This window comes from Ranitomeya variabilis, chromosome 2, assembly GCF_051348905.1.
Source record: "Ranitomeya variabilis isolate aRanVar5 chromosome 2, aRanVar5.hap1, whole genome shotgun sequence".
Taxonomy (NCBI): domain Eukaryota; kingdom Metazoa; phylum Chordata; class Amphibia; order Anura; family Dendrobatidae; genus Ranitomeya; species Ranitomeya variabilis.
Window position 1 is genome coordinate 884,981,027 of NC_135233.1, and position 26,345 is coordinate 885,007,371.

Below are 26,345 nucleotides of genomic sequence, written 5' to 3' on the forward strand. Positions count from 1 at the left end.
TAGGTACGTATAATTGTGCTACATCGAGGAGCGTGATCTGGGTCCTCCATTAAACGTCACGGAGCACTGTGATGTTGTTGGGGGGGGGGGGTGGTACGCAAATGAAGACAGGAGGCAGAGATTTCTTCCAGGCACCGCATGCCCCAGAGCCTGGAGAAAATCAAATACGATTTCTCAGCAAGACCGTAAATATGGCATACAGGTAGGACCATATTAATATTTCTAACCTCTGTGTCCCCATATTAATAAGTTATATACTATGTCCCAGGGGGTGACAGATTCCCTTTAAAGCACATGCTATGCCATAAGTGATTAATATTTGTATACGGGGTCATAGTGTCAAGCTGGGCACATGAACTTGTATCCCCTCTACATACGTGACGGCTGCGTTTTTCACTTCTACCCATGTGTCTGTACTGCATTACAGGAGCGTCATGTCACAATAACGATGGTGGGCAGGCCTGTATAGCTGGTGCGTGCATGGTAGGCTGTGCGGCTTGCAGTTGTGACGTCACCTACCGGGGCAGTCCCTTGTGCAGCTAGAATCCACCATCGGGGCTCCAGTACCTATACAGTGCTCGGCACCTGGTTATGTTGCACTGACAAGGCCTCCTGATATGCCCAGTGTACACACATTGGGAGAAACACATTGAGGCAACAGAAAAGCCATAGTCAAGAATAATAGAATAATGATCTACAATATTAGCGGATTTATAGCTGAAATGTTGGAAGTGAGCAACAAAGATTGATCTCTTTCCCCCACACATATCAATAATCAAACACTGAATAAAAGGAAAGAAGAACTTGCCTTTTTAGTCCATCGTTTCACCCCATCATATCCTTTGGTCACAAGTTGTTTATGAAAAAATGTGTTAAAGAAGTGAATCTGATAAAACAAATGGAACAAGGTTAACATCCATGTCTGCAAAGAAAAATTGTAAAAAAATAAAAATAAAATAAAATTTCTGTTTAAAAGAAAGACAGTAATTTTATACGAATTCTGTTTTTATAAAATTGCAGTTTTAACGGCAGGAGATTCTCACTAAAGGACTAGTAAACCTGCTGCCAGGCAGTCCTCCATATTCACGAGCTCTATATCATTTCACACCACTGACTGGCAGCTTTCTGCCTATGCACTTCGTACACAAAAAGCTGCCATCCAATGGTTATACAGGGCTTAGTATTCAACTAAAACCTGTTCACAGATTCCCTTTAAGGTGCGTTTCCACTGCACGATTATTAGGAATGAGCCTTTTGGATTGCTGAGCAGCGTACACAGGCTGCCAATCACCCAACGAAGGAGCAAAACACTAGTTTGTAGGATGAAATGATCCTTTGGCAGCAGCTTAAGAGATCATCATTCTCGACAGCACATTGCTGTGTAAACAGGACCTGTGCTGCTGAGAATAATGGTAAGCATTTGAGCAAAGAACAAACAATTACTAATAGTTCCGTGCGCATATTATGCCGTCTCGTTGTCTAACCAAGCTATAAAGTGACTGCCGATTGGTACATATTTGCCATTCATTGCCGGAGATCGCGTAATGGAAACAGATTCTTAATCTGCAAGTTATTAACCATAAATTGAGGAAGAATTTTGCAATTCTTCACAAATACTTTGCCCCTAATCAGCTCTCCAACATGATCATATTAAATAGGTACATAGGTACACAGAAGGAATATCTAAAAAGCTAGACAGAAAAGTACATCTAGCCAAATACACACCTTGTCTGGTGCAGTATCCATAATGAGATCACCGTACATGTTAATGACCTAGATATAAAGAAATAAACACTCTCAAAAAAGGACTTTAATGGATTATTGATTGAAAATTATCTATATGAAGACATACATGCATGTGGTTTTATTTCTCACATAGCCTTTCAGAAAAGGATTTAAAAAAGAAAGTTCATATTCGTGTTTCCAAACCTGGTCATTGAGCCACTGTTGTTCATCGAGGGTAACAAGATCATCCAAGTAGAGCGTGTGTTTATTATAGCAGATGCGGAAACCACAAGTTTTGGCTCGAAACTTTGCCATTTCCTCGCAAATGAGAGGTATCCTGAGAGAGAACACACGATGAAAGAAATGATCATCTATAACTGTGTTTATTTATCCGGCGCAGGTACAAGAAGAAGCAATAGACAAGTCCCTACGAGTCTTCTAGACTACGTCATCCTGGTGACGTGTCTAGAAGATATGTTTAATTAGTTCAGACTTACATCAAGCAATGATGCCCATGGTTTGCCAACTGCTAATGCAGTACAAAAATGGACCTACCGTAATATTTAGTATGACTATAGCTAAATGACACTAATAGAGAAAGTGGGCAGGAAGGAAAGAAGATGATGGCTAAAAATCCAGAGGTACCCTCACACCAAGGAATTATTTCCCAACAAGTACTTTATTCTTACAGTGGAAAACAGAAATAGGTGTGATAATCTGCATATTACCCCAATATTACCACGGGATTTAATCCTGTGAAATGGTCAATTTATGGCTCCAGATTAAAGCTCTGGCAATCTAGAGGAAGCAGGTCCAGCATCAAACACAGCAGGGCACAAGACCGCAGCGATAGTCATGTAGAGAATAGAGCTATTGGCACTGCCAATTCTTCTATTGTAATATTAAAAAACAAAAACACAATCTAGCAGAGATCAATGAGTGAATAACGGACTACAAAGTTGTGTCAGCACTGTATCCGTACTAATGGATCACTACTGGACATATGAACTTAGCCTAACCCCCACCGATCAACAAGTTATCACCTATCCTGTGCATAGTAGATATGTTGTTTTCACCAGACAATCCCTCTACAGGATTATCATACAAAATACATGATAGCAAAGCAATCCAGGCGAGTACTGAACATTAAAAAAAAAATAAAAAATGAAGAAATAGAATAAATGTCTATTTAGTTGCCCGCCTTACACCTGGGAGCAGGGAAGTGAAGCAGACAGGAAGACGCAAGAAAAGACTTCCTGTGAGGCTGACTACTAGTCTCTGGAGGGCATTCGGCACCAGAGAACTGCAGACTGCAGTAAATGTCAGGAAACAAAGTCAATCCTCTGATCAGGAGGTTTCCCTATTGCTGAAGATCTGCATGATGGGTATTAAATGTCACACCTGTGGGAAAAGTCCTGGTTAAAAACCTCCTTTAATCGAGTAAGGACTTCATTTTCAGTCAAAGGTATCAAACTCCCATACTTCTTCACTACTTCATTCAGAAGATCTAGAAAAAGGTGGAAAAGAAGAAGCAGATAAAATAAAAGACACAACATATCTTCAATGACAGATTTACTGGGAACCACAGTCATGTTAATGTCCAGACATAGTAAAGTTATAAAGTCCAATGAGGCCACCTGTTGTGTTTTCAGAGCTTAGCTATCCTACTAGAGTCAGCTCAGGCTTAGTGAAGTAGCCAGAAAGGCAGCGCATTCATCCAAAAGCTTATTCCCTCGACCCCAGATACACACTAAGGCCTCTTTCACACTTCAGTTGTTTGGCGTCAGTCTAAATCCGCCATTTTCCTCAAAAAACGGATCCGGTTTTGTTTTTTTCGACGGATCCGTTTTTTTCCCCATAGACTTGCATTAGCGACGGATTGTGACGGATGGTCGTCCGTTCCATCCGTCATGCGACGGATCCGTCAAAATTTGGCGGACGTCATCTAGACATTGACGGTCATGGCAACGTTTTTTGTCTGCGTTGAAATGGCGGATCGCGACGGATCCGTCGCGTCCGTCATTTCATAGAATGGCCACCTATGGGCGACGGTTCCGTCGCGACCGTCATTTCGGCGGATCCGTCGCCCCAATCCGTTTTTTCTATTTTTTTCAATTGCGCATGCTCCAAAAAGTATATACAACCCCCGAGTAACGGATCCGTCAAAAAAACGGATCCGTTACATCCGTTTTTTCAACTATTGTGACGGATCCGTCGATCCGTCATTATGTCGGAAGTGACTGACGCCAAAAAACTGAAGTGTGAAAGAAGCCTAAGCATGCATGTGTTCTGTATGGGGAGAGGGAAGGAAGACACCTCTGGAGGATGCCAATCTCTCCCGAGAAGAAAAGAATCAGGCAAGTAAAAATCCAGCAGCGGCTATCAGGGTAAAGTACAGACCTTCCTTGAAATTGGGGGGTTGTTGGCTGAGATCTATCTAATTTTTGGACACCATAATGGCGTTGTGTTGTATTAAAAAAAAAAAAAAAAAAAAAAAAAAGACCTAAAAACCAAATTCTTTACGTCTTCTCTTTGTATACTGCCCCTATTGGACAAGCAATCAGTAGATTTGGGTTCCATTACCATATCTATGCTGATGACACCCAATTATACACTTCTGATCCTGATTAGTGATGAGCGAGTAAACTCGTTGCTCGGGTTTTCCTGAGTACGCTCGGGTGATCTCCGAGTATTTGTCAGTATTCGGAGATTAAGTTTTCATTGCCGCAGCTGAATGATTTACAGCTATTAGCCAGCCTAATCACATGTGGGGATTCCGTAGCAACCAGGCAACCCCCACATGTACTCAGGCTGGGTAGCAGCTATAAATTATTCAGCTGAGGCGATGAAAACGTAATCTCCGAACACTATCAAATACTCGATCACCCGAGCAACGAGTATACTCGCTCATCACTAATCCTGATATCACGCCTGCCTTTCTAGAAGACACCAGTGATTGTCTTACCGCTGTCTCTAACATCATGTCCTCCCTCCATCTGAAACTGAACCTGTAAAAAACTGAACTCCTCGTGTTTTCTCCCTCTACTAACCTACCTTTGCCTGACATTGCCATCTCCGTGTGCGGTTCCACCATTACTCCAAAGCAACATGCCCGCTGCCTTGGGGTCATACTTCATTCGGAGCCTTCATTCACCCCCCACATCCGATCACTGGCTCGCTCTTGTTATCTGCACCTCAAAAACATTTCTAGAATTCGCCCTTTTCTTACTTTCGACTCTCCAAAAACTCTTAAAGGGAACCGGTCACCCCGTTTTTTCCGTATGAGATAAAAATACTGTTAAATAGTGCCTGAGCTGTGCATTACAATAGTGTATTTTGTGGACCCCGATTCCCCACCTATGCTGCCGAAATATGTTACCAAAGCAGCCGTTTTCGCCTGTCAATCAGGCTGGTCTGGTCAGATGGGCGTGGAGACATCGCTGTTTCTTCCCCCAGATCTTGCTTATCTGTACGTTGGTGGCGTAGTGGTTTGCGCATGCCCAAGGTCCCGAATCCACTGCACAGAGGAGGGAAAAGAGCGCGATCTGCGCTATTCCCCTGGTGATCGGTGGGGGCGGCCATCTTCCTGTGGCCGCGCGTGCGCAGATGGAGCGCTCTGCTGCCCGGATGGAGCGCTCTGCTGCCCGGGGCTTCAGGAAAATGGCCGCTGGATGCCGCGTGTGCGCAGATGGAGATCGCGGCGGCCATTTTCCTGAAGCAGAGTTCGCAACTCGGCTTCAGGAAAATGGCCGCCGCGATCTCCATCTGCGCACGTGCGGCATCCCGCGGCCATTTTCCTGAAGCCCCGGGCAGCAGAGCGCTCCAACCGGGCAGCAGAGCGCTCCATCTGCGCACGCGCGGCCACAGGAAGATAGCCGCCCCCACCGATCACCAGGGGAATAGCGCAGATCGCGCTCTTTTCCCTCCTCTGTGCAGTGGATTCGGGACCTTGGGCATGCGCAAACCACTACGCCACCAACGTACAGATAAGCAAGATCTGGGGGAAGAAACAGCGATGTCTCAAAGCCAATCTGACCAGACCAGCCTGATTGACAGGCGAAAACGGCTACTTTGGTAACGTATTTCGGCAGCATAGGTGGGGAATCGGGGTCCACAAAATACACTATTGTAACGCACAGCTCAGGCCCTATTTAACAGTATTTTTATCTCATACGGAAAAAACAGGGTGACAGGTTCCCTTTAATGTTTCTCTTATTCATTCTCGTCTGGACTATTGTAACTCTCCACTAATCGGCCTCCCTCTTACCAAACTCTCCCCACTCCAATCTGTCCTGAATGCTGCAGCCAGGATCATATTCCTGACCAATCGTTATACCGATGCCTCTACCTTGTGCCAGTCATTACACTGGTTACCCATCCACTCCAGAATCCAGTACAAAATTATTACCCTTATCCACAAAGCGCTCCATGGCTCAGCACCACCCTACATCTCCTCCATGGTCTCAGCCTACCACCCTACCCGTGCCCTCCGTCCCGCTAATGACCTCAGGTTAGCATCCTCAATAATCAGAACCTCCCACTCCTGTCTCCAGGACTTTTCACGTGCTGCACCGATTCTTTGGAATGCACTACCCAGGTTAATACGATTAATCCCCAATCCCCACAGTTTTAAGCGTGCCCTAAAAACTCATTTGTTCAGATTGGCCTACCGCCTCAATGCATTAACCTAACTATCCCTGTGTGGCCTATTAAAAAAACTAAAACCATAATCAGGTTACTCGTATCATGTTCTCATACACTCTATGCAGTTAATGAGTCATCTGTGTCTGTACTGTTACATACTTAGGCAGTTAACTGGTTCATGCAGCTTTACATGAACACCCGAGCCTTACACTATGGCTGGTCCGAACAACTAAAGCAATTGTTACCATCCACCTCTCGTGTCTCCCCTTTTCCTCATAGTTTGTAAGCTTGCGAGCAGGGCCCTCATTCCTCCTGGTATCTATTTTGAACTGTGATTATTGTTATGCTGTAATGTCTTATGTCTGTACAAATCCCCTCTATAATTGTAAAGCGCTGCGGAATATGTTGGCGCTATATAAATAAAATAATAATAATAATAATAATAATAAAAATTAAAAGTCCCTCAACGTTTTTACTTTTCCCATGACAGCACAGCAAAACACTGCTTCTGGCCAGCGGTAAAATCGTTAACAAGGTTTACCTCTGGTCACTGGCATCGGCTGATGGAGGTAGAAGTGCCATCAGCCTACACCTGCTGCTGCTAATAACAGCGAGAGCAGGCGGTGTTATTCATCAGTCGACTCCTCTGCTCTAAATAAATAATTTTAGAAGCTTAAAAGAATACGGTCGTGGTTTCCCCTGTATTTTTGATAACCAGACAGGCAAAACTGACAGCTGCGGTCTGCAACTCTCAGCTGTCAGCTTTAGCAAGGTTGGTTATCAAGAATAGAGGAGTCCCCACGATATTTAAAAAAAATTTAATAAATAATTTAAAGACGGCATGGGCTCCCACCCATTTTTGACAACTAGCCAAGCTAAAACAGACAGCTTGGGGCTGGTATTCTCAGGCTGGAATGGGGCTATGGATATTGGCCCCCTCCAGTTTAAAAATAGCAGCCCGCAGCTGCCCAGAGAAGGCATCTGTTGGATGTCCCTTAAAGGGAACCTGTCACCCCCCCCCCCCCCGGCATTTGAAACTAAAAGAGCCACCTTGTGCTGCATTAATGCTGCATTCTGTCAAGGTGGCTCTTGTAGTTGGGGTCCCTTTCAACGCTGCAATATCAGTTTTTATAATTTGCCCCTCATACCTGTAGTTTGTCCAGGGAGCATGTCTTTTCCCCCCGGACACAAACACCTCCCAGCCATCACTCAATACTCCGCGCGCCGGGGGCTGCCTCGACTTCCTTCATTAACGTCCCCGGCGCCTGCGCTGTAAGTTCCCATCATGTGATGGGAGTAAAAGGGCAGCACAAACTGCGCATGCCCGAAAAAAAACTTACAGCGCCTCCCATCTGCTGTAGATAAGCAATGAAAGGCGGTGGCCATATCTTATATCGGCCAAAACTGCTGACAGGTTCCTTTTAAATATTTTTTTTTGCTGGCACTGTACACGGCATGATGCACCCTTAGGTATAAATAGAAATCATGGGGCCCCATAGCAGAAATCCCAATCCCCCCTCACCTCAATAAAAAAAATATTTCAGTGGAATCACAGAAAAGCATAGCTCACAACTTTGCAGCCATTACAAAGTAATTTTGCTTTATTTGAAGCCCCTTCGTGCTCCTACACACAAAGATATCACCCCTTTCATGGTCACCATTAAGTATAATGCCAAGAAATTTACCCTCCACACGCACAGTATGATGACCCTACTGTTCTCACCTGGCAAAGTATGGTGCCCCACCTATGACCCTAACACAGCCATCCGCACAATATGATGGCCCCCACACTGTCCTCCATAGAATATAATGCCCTTCACACAGTAAGGCTACTTTCAGACATAGCGCATTTTTGAGCGCTATTTTGCGGGCGCTTTTCAAAAATGCGCAATGTCATTTTCGTCTGCCGGCAAAGTGAATGAGAAATTCACTTTGCCGTTCAGACACACCGCAAAAAAACGCGGCGCTTTTGTCTGCAAACACGCCGGCGTAAAAAGAATTGACATGTCAATTCTTTACGCAGCGGCGTGTCTGCGTATCCCCCTAGGGCCCCATATTAACGTGCACACACAGCGCCTTTGTCCTGGGTGTCGGCGTCTTTGTACGGAGGGGTTGACACCCAGGACCGGACGTGACGTCGGACAGGAAGAGGGAAGCCCCGCCCCCCAGTGAAGCAGCATGGAGTGTGTGAGTGTGTGTGTGTGTGTGTGTGTGTGTGTGTGTGTGTGTGTGTGTGTGTGTGTGTGTGTGTGTGTGTGTGTGTGTGTGTGTGTGTGTGTGTGTGTGTGTGTGTGTGTGTGTGTGTGTGTAGCGACGCTGCAGCGATAGCGACAACGATGCCGATCGCTGCAGCGTCGCTGTTTGATCGCTGGAGAGCTGTCACACAGTCAGCTCTCCAGCGACCAACGATGCCGAGGCCCCCGGGTAACCAGGGTAAACATCGGGTTGCTAAGCGCAGGGCCGCGCTTAGTAACCCGATGTTTACCCTGGTTACCAGCGTAAAAGTAAAAAAAACAAACATTGCATACTCACCTGCGCGTCCCCCAGCCTCTGCTTCCTGACACTGACTGAGCGCCGGCCTTAACAGCACAGCGGTGACGTCACCGCTCTGCTTTCACTTTCAGTTTAGGGCAGTTTTCAGTCACTTTGATACGTGGCACTGAAATATGTGGCACTGAAATATGTGGCACGTGGCACTTTGATACGTGGCACTTTGATACGTGGCACTTTGATACGTGGCACTGAAATATGTGGCACGTGGCACTTTGATACGTGGCACGTGGCACTTTGATACGTGGCACTGAAATACGTGGCACTGAAATACGTGATACGTGGCACTGAAATACGTGGCATGTGGCACTGAAATACGTGGCACTGAAATACGTGGCACTGAAATACGTGGCACTGAAATACGTGGCACTGAAATACGTGAAACGTGGCACTTAAATACGTGGCACGTGGCACTTAAATACGTGGCACGTGGCACTTAAATACGTGGCACGTGGCACTGAAATACGTGGCACGTGGCACTGAAATACGTGGCACGTGGCACTGAAATACGTGGCACGTGGCACTGAAATACGTGGCACTGAAATACGTGGCACTGAAATACGTGAAACGTGGCACTTAAATACGTGGCACGTGGCACTTAAATACGTGGCACGTGGCACTGAAATACGTGGCACGTGGCACTGAAATACGTGGCACGTGGCACTGAAATACGTGGCACGTGGCACTGAAATACGTGGCACGTGGCACTGAAATACGTGGCACTGAAATACGTGGCACTTAAATACGTGGCACTTAAATACGTGGCACTTAAATACGTGGCACTTAAATACGTGGCACTTAAATACGTGGCACTTAAATACGTGGCACTTAAATACGTGGCACTTAAATACGTGGCACTTAAATACGTGGCACTTAGGCTATGTTCACATTTGCGTTGTGCGCCGCATGCGTCCTTTTTTTGATTGATTTTGGACGCAGCAAAAATGCAACTTGCTGCGTCCTCTGCGGCCGGATGCGTGCGCTGCAGTGACGCATGCGGCGCAAAACGCAAGTGCGACGCATGTCCATGCGCCCCCATGTTAAATATAGGGGCGCATGACGCATGCGGCGCCCGACGCTGCGGCGCAGACCGCAAATGTGAACGTAGACTTAAATAGCTGGATAGAGCTGGATCCGCGGGCTGTGATCTGGCCTACGCTCAGCACTCTGCGGAGCGCTGTCATTCAAAACACGTCCACTCATTTTGGTGTTTAGTCCCAAAATGAAGGATGGAAGAAGAAAAGGGTTGGACAAGGAAATGACATCATTTCTTTTTTTTTTCCCCCACTGCAGTTAAAGCTTTATTTGTGTCAAACACAGACAATCTGCAGAGAAAACTGCATAAAAAACCGCACTAAAAACCGCATCAAAAACGCACCAAAAACGCACCAAAAACGCACCTGCGTTTTCTGCCAAGAGCTGCGGTTTTTGTCCTGAAAAAAAAGGATTGAAATCAGGATCGTGTGAACATACCCTTACCGTACAGGGTTACGAGGGGGGGCGTCTGACTGACGCCTGCCCTAGTAACCTGGGGTTAGTGACAGTGGGGTTAGTAAACCCCAGCTGATGTCTGTTCCGCTTGCTGAGGCGTCTTTGGCTCAAGGCCATTGCAGCTGGCAGAATCGACATGATGTTAACTCCAGTGTGTATTGTATTCTGAGTCATAAAGACAGGAAATGACCTCAATGACTCTTTTTTTTTTTTCCCCTTTTTTTTTTTTCAAACAAACTTTATTTTCAGTACACAATGCTGAAAAAACGCAGCTGCAAAAATCGCAGCAAAAAACGCTGTGTGTGAAAGCAGCTGCGTTTTTTGCCTGCGTAAAAAAACGCAGGTAAAGCAGCAGCAAAATACGCGCGCGTAAAAATACGCAGCAAATATGCTGTGTGTGAAAGTAGCCGTAAAAAAACGCAGGTAAAGCAGCAGCAAAATACGCGCGCGTAAAAATACGCAGCAAATATGCTGTGTGTGAAAGTAGCCTAAGGCTACTTTCACACACAGCATATTTGCTGCGTATTTTTACGCGCGCGTATTTTGCTGCTGCTTTACCTGCGTTTTTTTACGCAGGCAAAAAACGCAGCTGCTTTCACACACAGCGTTTTTTGCTGCGTTTTTTGCAGCTGCGTTTTTTTCAGCATTGTGTACTGAAAATAAAGTTTGTTTGAAAAAAAAAAAAAAAGGGGAAAAAAAAAAAGTCATTGAGGTCATTTCCTGTCTTTATGACTCAGAATACAATACACACTGGAGTTAACATCATGTCGATTCTGCCAGCTGCAATGGCCTTGAGCCAAAGATGCCTCAGCAAGCGGAACAGACATCAGCTGGGGTTTACTAACCCCACTGTCACTAACCCCAGGTTACTAGGGCAGGCGTCAGTCAGACGCCCCCCCTCGTAACCCTGTACGGTAAGGGTATGTTCACACCATCCTGATTTCAATCCTTTTTTTTCAGGACAAAAACCGCAGCTCTTGGCAGAAAACGCAGGTGCGTTTTTGATGCGGTTTTTAGTGCGGTTTTTTATGCAGTTTTCTCTGCAGATTGTCTGTGTTTGACACAAATAAAGCTTTAACTGCAGTGGGGGAAAAAAAAAAAGAAATGATGTCATTTCCTTGTCCAACCCTTTTCTTCTTCCATCCTCCATTTTGGGACTAAACACCAAAATGAGTGGACGTGTTTTGAATGACAGCGCTCCGCAGAGTGCTGAGCGTAGGCCAGATCACAGCCCGCGGATCCAGCTCTATCCAGCTATTTAAGTCTACGTTCACATTTGCGGTCTGCGCCGCAGCGTCGGGCGCCGCATGCGTCATGCGCCCCTATATTTAACATGGGGGCGCATGGACATGCGTCGCACTTGCGTTTTGCGCCGCATGCGTCACTGCAGCGCACGCATCCGGCCGCAGAGGACGCAGCAAGTTGCATTTTTGCGGAGTCCAAAATCAATCAAAAAAAGGACGCATGCGGCGCACAACGCAAATGTGAACATAGCCTAAGTGCCACGTATTTAAGTGCCACGTATTTAAGTGCCACGTATTTAAGTGCCACGTATTTAAGTGCCACGTATTTAAGTGCCACGTATCACGTATTTCAGTGCCACATATTTCAGTGCCACGTATTTCAGTGCCACGTATTTCAGTGCCACGTATTTCAGTGCCACGTATTTCAGTGCCACGTATTTCAGTGCCACGTATTTCAGTGCCACGTGCCACGTATTTAAGTGCCACGTGCCACGTATTTCAGTGCCACGTATTTCAGTGCCACGTATCACGTATTTCAGTGCCACGTATCAAAGTGCCACGTATCAAAGTGCCACGTATCAAAGTGCCACGTATCAAAGTGCCACGTATCAAAGTGCCACGTGCCACATATTTCAGTGCCACGTGCCACGTATCAAAGTGCCACGTGCCACATATTTCAGTGCCACGTATTTAAGAGACACGTGCCACGAATCAAAGTGCCAGGTGCCACATATTTCAGTGCCACGTGCCACGTATCAAAGTGCCACGTATCACGTATTTCAGTGCCACGTATTTAAGTGACACGTATAAGTGCCACGTGTCACGTATTTAATTGCCACATATTTAAGTGCCACGTATCAAGATTTTCCATGGAGAACAGACACATCCAGAGATATGTCTGCTCTCCACGGCTGCAGCAACACACTGACAGGAGCCATAGTTCCTGTCGGTGTGTCACTGCGCATGCACGAGCGAGTTTACTGGCGGTCATTGACCCCGGCACTCTCGCTTAACGGCAGTGCTGCGTGGGAAAGTTCAACGCAGCTGTACTGCTGTTAACCGAGACGCCGGAGTCATTGAACTCCGGAACAGTACGCGATACACTGCTAGGAGCTTCGCTCCTGGCAGTGTATCGCCGGAGAGCAGCCGATCGGCGTGGGACACTCGTTTTATGGATTCTGCGGACAGGGAGTATGGATTTGGTTTATTATTTTTGGATTTTTTCCTGGAGGATCGAGGGCTTCGCCTACAAGTGTGCTGTTGGTGAGTATATACTCTATGTTATGTGTTGTATGTACTGTGTGTCATGTATGTGTATTGTGTGTAGGTGTTTTGTGTAACTTTACAATTGTGCTAAGTCGCCGGACACAGGGACAACTCTCCCATCCTAATACCGGATGGGAGTAGTAGTCCCATACGGCGACTTAGCACAATGGTGGCACTAGCGTGGCATGGGGACACACACGCGCACACACACACACACACACACACACACACACACGGACTCCATGCTGCTTCACTGGGGGGCGGGGGCTTCCCTCTTCCTGTCCGACGTCACGTCCGGTCCTGGGTGTCAACCCCTCCGTACAAAGACGCCGACACCCAGGACAAAGGCGCTGTGTGTGGAAGGTAATATGGGGCCCTAGGGGGATACGCAGACACGCCGCTGCGTAAAGAATTGACATGTCAATTCTTTTTACGCCGGCGTGTTTGCAGACAAAAACGCCGCGTTTTTTTGCGGTGTGTCTGAACGGCAAAGTGAATTTCTCATTCACTTTGCCGGCAGACGAAAATGACATTGCGCATTTTTGAAAAGCGCCCGCAAAATAGCGCTCAAAAATGCGCTATGTCTGAAAGTAGCCTTAGATGGCTCCTACACAGCCCTCCAAACAGCATAATGGCCCCCACACAAACCTCCACACTGTATAATGGCCCCCACTAGCCATCCAAACAATATAATGCTCGCACATAGCACTGCAAACAGAATAATATCCCTCCAGTTAATATAACATGCCCCGCATAGCCCTCCGATTAATATAATGTGCCCTACAATGTTCTCATGGTTTTAAAACAAAAACAACCCTCACCCTTCCTAGATCTCCCGCTGGTCCAGTCTGTTCAGTCTGTGGTCTGAAGCTCTGCACTGCTTGGCACAGCGGTGCGATTTAGTGATGTCACTGCGCCCGCCAATCTGAGATGTCAGAGCCTAGACACAGAGGTAGAATAATGGAGGAGGGAGTGGGCGGCTCCATCTTCCATTACTGCTTTCAACTAGATCAGCATCCAGGATGCCAAGACAGGTTAGCCCGGTCCAGGAATTGGCATCAGGTACCCCCCTCGGACCTCATAGGCGGCGGGCGCGTGGTCTGCCACCATTGGAAGTATGCCACTGCTTATATAGAAGTATATACCGTATTTTTCGGACTATAACACGCACCGGACTATAAGGCGCACCCAGGTTTTAGAAGTGGAAAATAGGGAAAAAAATATATTCTAAGCAAAAAAATGTGGTAAAATATTTAATAACATAAATAACATACTATTATATGTGGTGTTATTATATATAATAGTATGTTATTATGTTGGAAGCTGCGGGACCAGTGTGGTGTCTGAAGAACTATGTGAAGACGCTGGAGGGTGAGTATAAGAATGGGGGCACAGGGCTTATAGTGAAAGCACCACTCCAGCACTGCAAAATAACACTGGAGTGCTGCTTTAAAATCCCATGGGAGAACTATAACTCCCAGCATGTCCTGCAGATCCTATGACATGCTGGGAGTTATAGTTCACCACAGGAGTGGCAGAGTGCTTTATTGTGTATTGTAAAGACTAACCTCTTAATTGTGGCAGCCAGCCACACTGTGGTGAGGTAAAAGCTGGAGCATCCCATGGCTGCACACACACAGAGCCCTCCCTGTTGTTGTTGCCTTTCCACAGCGCAGGACATAAGAGGAAGCTGCAGATTCTAGTGTTGGAGTCTGAAGGACCTGTGATGTCAGAAGAGGGAGGGCTCTGAGCTGCCATGTGATGCTCCAGCCCGCCCACTTCTGACATCATCACAGGTCCTCCTGCACAGCACTCAGCTCCAGCCCAGGAAGGTATGCAGCGATCTCCTCTTCCCCCGAACCCTGCTGCTGCCTCCTCCCCCGGACACATGGATCTCCCCAGCTGCTGCAGGAATCAGCGCTGAGGAATCCATGTGTGTCGCTGCTTATTCATTTGCTGCTCTCAGCTGATAGGTGTGCGGGGAGTAGCTAATGAATATTCACTGCACTTAATCATCGGGACTACTGGTTTCCCCAGCAGCTGATTCCCAGCAGTGGGGACATTTTTCTGCCTCCTGAAGTGGGATATCATTGCGATCCCACTCGCTGCTGCCCCCCTCCCCACATGCTACATCCCTACCATAAGACGCACCCACACTTTCCTCCCAAATTTGGAGGAAAAAAGTGTGTCTTATGGTCAGAAAAATACGGTAGATCAATGTGCAGGACATATAGTGAGTAGGTCAATAATCTGTCCATGGGACATCGTGTGCACATAACCTAAAGTTAAAACTGGATGAATTACTAAGGCTGTGTGCACACGTGGCAGATCTGGTGCATTTGCAACGGTTTTTCTTAGCGGATTTGTAACAAAACTTGAAGCCAGCAAAGTGAATGAGAAACCTGAAGTGTAATGCACACGTTGAGTATTTTGGACTTGCAGAAAACAATCTGCTGCATGTGGATTCTCTGTGCGTTTTTGCCCTGCCTTTTTCACCATTAACCTTACTCAAATCAATCAAAAACAGGGGAAAAAAGGCAGCCAAAAACGCACTTTTTTTGCAGCTGCTTATTTCCTGCCAGGAGATGCAGAAATGGTGCAGAAATTTTACTCAGCGTGTGCACATCCCCTAACGCTATGAGCCCAGGATCAGGATATAGCAGAGTTTTGGACGCAGAGTATTTTGGCTGCATTCTAATCACACAGGTAAATCTGCATGTGTTCACTGAAATGTGCTGAATTACCGCATGATAATAATGAATAATGAATGAGTATGGGTGAGAATACTCAGCGTTAAATAGAAGCGCAGTGAGCATGGGGTTTATAGACATCCCATCCACTGTGCTTGTAACCTAGAATGCAGCGTTATGGATCCAGCGCAGGTGAGCTACATCCAAACCACCACTATTCCGGATCGCGGGCACATACCCTTAGGGGTTAATAACTGTACCACTTGAAGTATTCAAAACCTCATTCAGGATGTTTGTTAACCCTTCAGGTGCTTATCATCATTATCGCTAAGTGGAATAAAAGTAAAATGTCACTTTGGCTTCAAATTTTTAATTCTCACAAGCTGTAATTTATTTAACTCCCTTATGTAGCGCCATTAATTCCACAGCGCTTTACAGATATCATCGGCACTGTCCCTATTGGGACTCACAATCTACATTCCCTATCAGTATGTCTTTGGAGTGTAGGAGAACCCGGAGGAAATCACGCAAACATGGGGAGAACATACAAACTCCTTGCAGATGTTGTCCTTGGTGGGATTTAAACTCAGGACAGTAAAGTTGCAAAGCTACAGCGCTGGCCTCACTGCACCAAAATAAAAAACGGTAAAACAATTTCTCCTGACTACTCCAATACCTCGTGTGTGTTCGGAATCTACTGTTCGGGCACACGGCATCAAAGGGAAGAAGTGCGATCTGACTTCTGGATGGAATAGATTGAAGATTCATCTAGTGTAGTGACTAGTGATGAGCAAAGAGCTTATCCGAGCATGCTCGGGTGTTAGAGTATATGGCGTGCTCGTATATTACCGTATGTTCGAGTCCCTGCGGCTGCATGATTTGCGGCTGCTAGACATCCAGAACACATGTGGGGATTCCCTAACAAACAGGCAATCTGCATGTGTTCAGGCTGGCTAACAGACCCCATCATGCAGCCGCAGGGACTGGATCATAATGTGCGAGCACGCCCAGACACTCGGTTAGCACACTATGCTCGGATAAGATGTTATCCCCGCACGCTCGCTCATCACTAGTATTGACCTTTTTGGAACCACAGGATGAGGAAAAAAAAAAAAGGAGTTGAACTCAATCACCATGTAATGGATGCAGCAATCCTAAAAGTCAATATCGACCCTTTGTAGCACCATTACAGCATTTTCTTTTAGCACTGGAGTGGTGGCACTAATAATTTCCCTGTCAATTGTGTGTCCATTTTTTAAGTCCGCAAGATCGGTTTTCATACATATACGCTAAAAAATGTACATGATCATGCATAAATTTTCCTACGTTTATAATAAAAATGTATCTAAAAACCAGATGCCATTGGATGTTCTGTGTGAGACATTTTTCATAAATTATTATATATTTTTTTTTTTTTTAACAGAATCAGACACAATTGAGCAAGTCTCATCCTAGACTTAGATTAAAGTAGTGAATGGTGCCTTTTTTTTTTCCCATCTGAACACCTTTTGAATGACATTGGTCAGGGCGTCATCCGATTAAAAAAATAAATAAATTTATCGGATAGCACACGTCCAATTTATACGCTCGTCTGCATGAGTCCCCCCTTACACTGACAGGAGGTGTGTAAAGTACTGCTTATGGCAGGCCCAATAGGCCACCAAGGCTGACTGACCCTGTGGTCATTATGGTGATCATGAGCACTGCATGATTGTAAGGGTATGTTCCCACGGTCAGTAAACGCTGCGGGTTGGACGCTGCGTACATCCGTAACGTCCAACCCACAGCGGCCAGATGTTACAGCATAGTGGATGGGATTTTAAGAAATCCTCTCTCCACTAAGCGTGCACGGATGCCTCCGGCTTCTCTGCGGAGACAGACATGTTCCCCCGTCCTGTCCTGGTATGTGTGGCTCCCCCTGTTGTATGCATGGCTCGGCTCCCCCCGTCCCATTGTTGTATGCATGGTTCGCATCCCTCCAAGTCCTACTCACCCTCCTCGCACCATCGCTACATCTCAGTCGTCCCGGCATTAATTCCTGTGCCGAGTGGTCACGTGATACCGCTCATTAAAGTAATGAATATGCGCTCCACACCTATGGGAGTGGAGACACGTGCATATTCATTACCTTAATGAGTGGTGCCACGTGACCGCTCAGCACAGTCAGGAAGAGATGCCGTCACCGAGACAACAGAGATGCAGGGATGGAGAAGCAGCGACGGCGCGAGGAGGGTGAGTGTGATGTCACAGCCGCCGGCTCCTGCTGCTGCTCCACCGCTCCCCTCCCCCATAGTCATCAAATTTCCAATATTTTATAAATGGAAAACAGATCACTCTTAATTACTAACAAAATACAATGTGCAATGGAAAAAAAAAATCTAAGAATCACTGTGATATATGTTTACACATAGTAGAGTTATTACCAACATCAAGTTAGACATATCCAATTAGAAAATGTTATGTGGTCACTAACAGTAGCTTGTTTGTTTTTTTTTGTTTGTTTTTTTAACACACAGGGGCACATACCGAAAATACTGGAAGCAACTTGTTCATCTGGGACGTAGAGCGTTTTCTGTCCGTTCTGTAGGCCCGGTACATCCAACCCTTCACAAGTGGTCTGCTGCATGGGACTTTTACAGTAAGGGTGATCCAACAACTTTGCACTAAATATGTCCGAGTCTGTGCTGTCATCCAAGTCCATGGGGCAGGATTCATCTCCGTTCCCAACAACGTCCATGGAAGCATTTTCCTGACCTGCATAAGCGTCGCTCGCACACTCATGCAGTTTGTCATTAGGCAGGGGAATCTGGTCATCGTCCTTCTCGCCATGGGTGGTTGTTTCCTCCTGGCAAGAGATATAGACCTCTTTTTCGGTAAGTAAAAAGTCGTGTGATTGGTTGTTAATAACGGGCGCCTCACTTGCCTTCTTGGTTAAGGGGTCGCACCACGGAGCGGGCGCACAGAGTACAGCTTGCTGGCTGTCTTTTAAGAGAGCGGCATTGGATGCAGCATTTCCGAAGGGAGCGTCCACGCTCGGCAGCTTGGCGTCACCTCGTAGGCAGCTTTTGGTTGGGCATTGTGGGATCTGATATAAAATTCCTGAAGTGTTATTGTTCATATCGTATGACCTCCGTCCCGCTCGTTCGTGTCTCTGAAGTTTCAACTTCAAATATGAGACGGCTTTCTTAATCCTGCTTCTCAGAGTCTTCTTGCAGCAGTTCCAAAAACCTTTCTGGAACCACATCCAGTTAAAATCCAGTAGTCTATATCTCGTCTTTTGTGCTCTGAGCTTCTCAGACTGTAATTTACCACAGGCTGCAATCTGAAAGAGTTTTCTCTGCATCATAAATAAGGGTACTCTTCCGATATTAAGCAAATTACAGCTTTTCAGCAGCCATAAGCCTCCGGAGCACGTTCGCTTTAATAAGCCAGATACTCTCTTCCCCTGACTCTTCGCTGCCGCGACGCTGCAGGCAATCTCATCCTTGACTTTCTGCACCTTGGCGATCTGCTTTGGTGGCACACTAGCAGAGTCTTGCTGGACGAGATGATTTGTGCACACAGGTCTTGAGGTCTCCTTCCCACCACAACGTTTAGTCTTCTTTGCGGCTTGCGATGGGGTCACTGGATTGTCACATAAAGGAACCTCAGAAGAAAAACATTTTCTTTTAAGACTTTTTAACCTATCTTCTCTGACAGCGCTTTCTCCAAATTCTGTTCCTGAGATCTGACCAGCAAGTCTCTTCGGTGCTTTGGCGTGACTGCCGGCAATCTGCTGGTCCTCGTGGTCATTATTTAGACAGGCATTATTCCATTTTTTAGGGAAGAGATTTTTTTGCTCTTTGGAGACAAAGTTGCTAAAATCTCCGAACTGTCCTGAACATTTTGATGGCAGAACAGAAAATCGATTTTTTCGGGGTTGCAAAAATTTATGTTCTCTCATTTTTCAGCCACATAAAAGGCTTGAAGCTATCCTAAAAGACAGGAAAAATGCAGAGTAAATCATCCTGACGTTAGAACAGGTGCTCATCTCTTAACATCGCCTTATATGACCATTTTGTAAAAAAAAAATATATATTTATACACACACATCACACCGGAACGTCAATTTATTTCTCACTTGCCATCCAAATATAATCCATATGTAACCTGTGCATGCTGCAATATTTTTAAAAAACAGATAAGGTCCTTTAAAAAATAATTGCTTGTCATCACCACTCCATTGAATAGTATTCGGACCGTCCAGATCTGCGATTATTTTTTTCCAAGTCAGCATAAGAAAAAAAAAAAAAAACACAACGCAGCATGCTGCAAGTGCATCCGATGATTGATCATGTGCATCGATACAAGACTATGGGCACACGTGAATCATCCGACTGCACTTGGAAATCATCCGAGTGCAGTCCAACATGAGCGGACACAGAAAATACAGAAATTAAGTTCTCCGTCTTTTCCACACTTGTGCAGCAATCTTTTCATGAGAGAAAATTGGATCACACTTAGGTGACACTTGTATCAATCTCTGACAGAGTTTGATTGTAATGACTTTGGCTTAATCGGCCTGATTCGCTGATGGAGCTGTGTGACCCCGGCCTAAGACTGAGCGCTCTCCATTTTTTCCATTTACACACTCATGTAAACCTAATCTTAGAGGCCCAGCGCTATTATTTCAATACTTTCACTATTTCATTTATTAAAAGTCAGAGAGCAGGCCATAAATGCTGATCTTAGGCTACGTTCACATTTGCGGTCCTCGCCGCAGCGTCGGGCGCCGCATGCATCCTGCGCCCCTATATTTAACATGGGGGCGCATGCACATGCGGTGCACTTGCGTTTGGCGCCGCATGCGTCCCTGCGGCGCCCGCGTCGGGGCGCAGAGGACGCAGCAAGTTGCATTTTTGCTGCGTCCAAAATCAATGAAAAAAAGGACGCATGCGGCGCAAAACGCAGCGTTGTGCATGCGTTTTGCCGCGTTTTTGTTTGCGTTGTGCGCTGCGGCGCCGACGCTGCGGCGCACAACGCAAATGTGAACGTAGCCTTACATGTTCAGTACATTACATCAGTATGTGTAAGCCAAAACCAGGAGTGGGACACTCAGAGGAAAAGTATAATAGAAACACGTCACCACTTCTGCATTTATCACCCACTCCTGGTTTTGGCTTACACATCCTGAGGAAAAATACTGAATGTGTGAATGTGGCCTAAGAGACACAAGGATGCCATTTTAGCAACATTTGATTGACAACCAGATCTACTGCCACATTGGTTCACTTTTCCATTATAAACTTCGTACATGGTGAGAACAAAAAGCACCGATTTGCTTTTAAGAAAAAAGAATGAAATAAGTGACAACCACAATGGCCGCACTTCCTGCTATCGATGTAAATATGGCTGCAGCAAGAAAACACTAGTTTTCCATTGATGACTTGTAGTAGCTTCCTTGATAGGAATAGGAGGCGGATTGGCAGTGCCCTGTGGCAGCTATGGGTAGATGGAGCAGCTCGGCTAGCGAGTACTGCCGACACCGGTAACAGCTGATCGGCGGGCGAGCCGGGTGGCGGACTCCTGGCCAATCACACATTGATTACTTATCCTAAGGAAAGGCCATTGATGTAAAAAAGTGGGCAACCTCCTTAATACTGGCTGCTGCCCTAATAATACGCGGCCAATTTACAATGTAGTTGGAAAATCCTGTTTAACTAAATATGGCTGCTCCTTACTACACATCAGGATGCAGTATATTTGGAATATACTCTACAGCAGTGTTCCCCAACTCCGGTCCTCAAGAGCCACCAACAGGTCATGTTTTCAGCATTTCCCTAGTATTACACAGGTCAGTGAATGCTTGCCTGTGCAGGTGATGCAATTATCACCTGGGCAATACTAGGGAAATCCTGAAAACATGACCTGATGGTGGCTCTTGAGGACCGGACTTGGGGCACACTGATCTACAGTCTACAATGAAGACATCTTCCCCATTCGATCCCGACTGGGGGGGGTTAGTGCAAAAGGAACAATAATTCCTACATACTATCATCCATTAATGTGCATCTCCAGACATATCAATACAAGGGGAGCATATGCAATCAACCCACAGGATCAGACAACACATGTGCGGGCTGTGTTACACAGCTGGATCCCAGTCTGGCAGCTGCGATCACAGCCGTGTAGCCCCTCACAAGAGGTTAGACTCCCCTCGGCCTGTGGCTGGGATCCATAGATGAACGGTTATTTTGTCACATACTACAGTAATTACAGAATTGGTGCGTGCTGTACATGATCGCAGGTTCAAGACACTCAAGAAGTGTAAGAAAAAAAATGAAAAAAAAAATATATATATATACACTCACTGGCCACTTTATTAGGTACACCTGTCCAACTTCTTGTTAACACTTAATTTCTAATCAGCCAATCACATGGCGGCAACTCAGTGCATTTAGGCATGTAGACATGGTCAAGACAATCTCCTGCAGTTCAAACCGAGCATCAGTATGGGGAAGAAAGGTGATTTGAGTGCCTTTGAACGTGGCATGGTTGTTGGTGCCAGAAGGGCTGGTCTGAGTATTTCAGAAACTGCTGATCTACTGGGATTTTCACGCACAACCATCTCTAGGGTTTACAGAGAATGGTCCGAAAAAGAAAAAAAATCCAGTGAGCGGCAGTTCTGTGGGCGGAAATGCCTTGTTGATGCCAGAGGTCAGAGGAGAATGGGCAGACTGGTTCGAGCTGATAGAAAGGCAACAGTGACTCAAATCGCCACCCGTTACAACCAAGGTAGGCCTAAGAGCATCTCTGAACGCACAGTGCGTCGAACTTTGAGGCAGATGGGCTACAGCAGCAGAAGACCACACCGGGTACCACTCCTTTCAGCTAAGAACAGGAAACTGAGGCTACAATTTGTACAAGCTCATCGAAATTGGACAGTAGAAGATTGGAAAAACGTTGCTTGGTCTGATGAGTCTCGATTTCTGCTGCGACATTCGGATGGTAGGGTCAGAATTTGGCGTAAACAACATGAAAGCATGGATCCATCCTGCCTTGTATGGAGCATCTTTGGGATGTGCAGCCGACAAATCTGCGGCAACTGTGTGATGCCATCATGTCAATATGGACCAAAATCTCTGAGGAATGCTTCCAGCACCTTGTTGAACCTATGCCACGAAGAATTGAGGCAGTTCTGAAGGCAAAAGGGGGTCCAACCCGTTACTAGCATGGTGTACCTAATAAAGTGGCCGGTGAGTGTATATATATATATATATATATATATATATATATATATATATATATATATATATATATAAAAAATAAGGATTGTGGTCCCGGACCACCAAATGAAAAAATTACATATCTGGTAATGCTGCTTGCGAAACTGTGTGATCTAATAAAATATCAGAACCTATCGCTGCTTTCTGGTCACTTCACCTGCCACATCATGGAATAGAACAGAAAGTCACATCACCCCCATAATGGCACCAAATAACAACTACAGGTCGCACCGCAACAAAAGCTGTATGGATGGGAACATGAGAGGTTACCACGGGGGTGATCAGGGACCCCCAAGGGCCACATGAGCCCGGAGCCCTGGACACCCCTGGCTGCTCCACAAAGCCTCATCATTAAAGCCACTTTTCAGCAGCATGCTCAGCTTGACACCCCAGCATGTGTGCATTAGTGGTGTAACCCATAGCAACAAGGAGAGCCCACGACCCCCGGTGCCCCCACAGATCTCCCGGGGACACAGCACAGCCATGTAGTTACCTCGGCGGAGCAGGCCATGTGGCGGATCCCACTCACATCCATGATAGCACACATGTCAATACACGGCCACAGCACGGGAAGCCACTGACCACCACGGCCACCGAGAGCGTCCTATACCGAGGGCCAGGCACGGTGCCGGTACGTGCCACACAGACCGCCGCCGCTGCTCCGTCCGCACCGGGCTCTACAGGAGGGGACCCCCGGTACTCTCAGCACACAACTGCCCCGATCCTCCGGCTTCCTCCTGGCCAAGCACAGTAGAACGCCTCCTGTACGGAGCATCACAAGGGACAAACAACCAGCAGAGTGCGAAGCCCGGCCGGGGAGGAGCACGTGACCGCCTGAGCACTGGCCCGGGGCTGCCCTGAGTTCTGGGGGAGGGCGCAGCGAGCGTGAGCTCATACAAGCGCTCTACCCGGAAATTGTGGCCCCCAAGAGGGAGAGGACGGCCGTGGCATACACATTTGGTATTCTCATCCCAGCCAGTCGTGAGATAGGAACACCTGTCTGTATGCAGCAGCCAAAGGTGGCCGGGACCACGGAAACAGCCGAGCGGCTAGGCTTCGCTGTTTACGTAACCGTGGTAGAAGTAAATGCCAGTTACGTAAAACCCGTAGCAAAGCGGTTCACGCTGTTTCCGTAATTCAGGAGTTACGGAAATAGCCGAGCGGGCTAGGCTAAGCTATTTACGTAACGCTGATAGAAGTGAATGCAAGGAAAACACGTAGAACAGGGATCTACGCTGTTTCCGTAATTCAAGAGTTACGAAAGTAGCGGAGCGTCTGTGTTACGATGTTTACGTGAATATGAGTTACGGAAAAACGAGCAGGCTGTGCTAAAACTGCGTTTTGGAAACAGTATGCCACGCTGTTTCCGTAAGCTGCACACCTATGAGAGTTACACTAACGGCGTAGCACAGATGCTCGATTATTTCCGTAACTCCTGAATTGCGGAAACAGCGTAGATCACTGTGCTATGTGTTTTCCATAATCCAAGTCACTTCTAACGGAGTTACGTAGGCAGCGTAGCGCTCCGCTATTTCCGTAACCTCGGACCCTTCCACCCGTCAGTCCGTAAATAAGCACAGGCACTTTTTTTGCTTTGTCGGTAAGAAAATTTTAAGGTGTCCGTGAGTTTTTTTATGCTGAAGAAATGTTAATAATTTTGACTGCATTTCTCATTATTTTATAGTACAGGGTGAATGGAGTGAATGCCTTTATATCTGAATTACGGGCTGTAGACTTGTGTCGCTTATATTCATAATGAATTTTTATAGTTTTCCAATGTGTCTGTAAAAAATATTGTCTGTCCGTGAGTTTTTGATAAGCTGTCCCGAAAAATAAGTGAAGTTGGCAACCTTGCCCCGGCCGCTGGGTACACGACGCAGGGTACTCCTTATCTCAGCGGGGACCAGCTGTATGTAGTATGTAGCTGGCACCTCAGGGGAGCGGCCATCCACATCGGGCGCTACTGCCCGTCTGTGGTGCTCAGGATCGCCCCCTGCATTAGCCTGTGAGAGGATGGCAGAGCGGAGATCGCGCCCCCTGGTGGCAGCATGGAGTTGCCCTCATTGTCGGTGGGGTGTGATGTTATTTTACCAAGCTATTTTCTGCAGTTAATCTTCATATTCCTGCAGCTCAGCTCCATCCTGTCGTGTTTTCAAGTGAACTTAGTCACAAGTACCTTGCATTCCATTACGGAGTGTTCATTGATCGTGTTACATCACAATAACATCACTATGGCGGCCGATATACAGCTCTGGCCAAAATTAAAGGGAACCTGTCACCTCAAATTGGCAGGATATATAAATGCCTTTTGTCCGGTCCGATGGGCGGCGTTTCGTCTTCATTTCTCCACCCCATCCGTCCCTGTTGTCCGCAATATCTTCGAGAATTAGAGTACTTGTCCTCCATAGTTCGTGTGTGCGCAATGCAATCTTCAATCGCGCACGCGCAGTATGCTTTGCCCAACTGGGGGCAAAGCCGAAAAGCATTACTGCGTATGCGCCCGCGCGCTATGTCCCAGAGCACAGCAAACTACTTCCGGGACATAGAGTGCCGGCGCATGCGCACTAATGCTTTTCAGCTTTGCTCACAGTTGAGCAAAGCATACTGCGCATGCACGAGTGAAGATTGCATTGCGCACACACGAACTATGTAGCTTATGGGCCCTATTAGCTTTCTAAAATCCTATAAGGATATACACTGTGTTCCAAATTATTATGCAAATAATTTTTCCTCATATTTTCTCTAAATTACCTATCTGAATTGCAGTCATTGTTATTTTCCAGTCATCTACTATTCTAGTATAATTGCAATGTTTTGGAACAAACTGCCTATGAAAACAGTATCTTTTTAAAAAAAATAAACACTCAAAATGCATGTTCCAAATTATTATGCACAGCAGAGTTTTCAACCTTTTTTTTTTATTTTGAACAAAAAAATGGTCAATTGTGAAGTTATAAGCATTATCAGCTTATTACAAAATGAAATCAAACAGTTTTCAAGTGAAAACTTTATTCTAGGTGATGTTACATTTGCACATAGGACCCCTTGTTCGAAAGAAGCTTCTGAACTCTCTCGTCCATTGAATTTGTCAGTTTTTGGATGGTTTCTGCTTCAATTGTTTTGCATGTGGACAGAATACCCTCCCAGAGCTGTTGCTTAGATGTGAACTGCCTCCCGCCATCATAGACACTCCTTTTGATGATGCTCCAGAGGTTCTCAATGGGGTTGAGGTCAGGGGAAGATGGTGGCCACACCATAAGTTTGTCCTCTTTTATGCCCATAGCAGCCAGAGATGCAGATGTGTTTTTTGCAGCATGAGACGGTGCATTATCATGCATGAAAATGATCTTGCTGCGGAAAGCACGGTTCTTCCTCTTGAACCATGGCAGGAAGTGTTGTTTTAGAAACTCCACATAGATTGTGGAGTTCATCTTTACCCCTTCAGGGATCATAAAGGGGCCAACAATCTC

General features: G+C 46.3%; 1 protein-coding gene across 2 annotated transcripts in view; it reads right to left on the reverse strand.

Annotated features, from left to right (window-relative positions):
- Positions 1–25,055, reverse strand: part of SENP5 (SUMO specific peptidase 5) — a 33,689-nt gene extending 8,634 nt beyond the window's left edge. The window contains exons 1-6 of one of the 2 annotated variants that reach the window (XM_077290410.1): positions 24,967–25,055; positions 18,137–19,584; positions 3,127–3,232; positions 1,930–2,062; positions 1,726–1,773; positions 809–886 (exon numbers count right to left, since the gene is read on the reverse strand). In XM_077290410.1, the coding sequence (XP_077146525.1) occupies positions 809–886; positions 1,726–1,773; positions 1,930–2,062; positions 3,127–3,232; positions 18,137–19,553 (1,782 nt within the window). In that variant the 5' untranslated portion in view covers positions 19,554–19,584; positions 24,967–25,055. Of the gene's footprint in view, positions 1–808; positions 887–1,725; positions 1,774–1,929; positions 2,063–3,126; positions 3,233–18,136; positions 19,585–23,368; positions 23,999–24,966 lie in introns of those variants that run through there. The other variant, XM_077290409.1, reaches the window with a different exon arrangement.
- Positions 25,056–26,345: the final 1,290 nt, after the last annotated feature.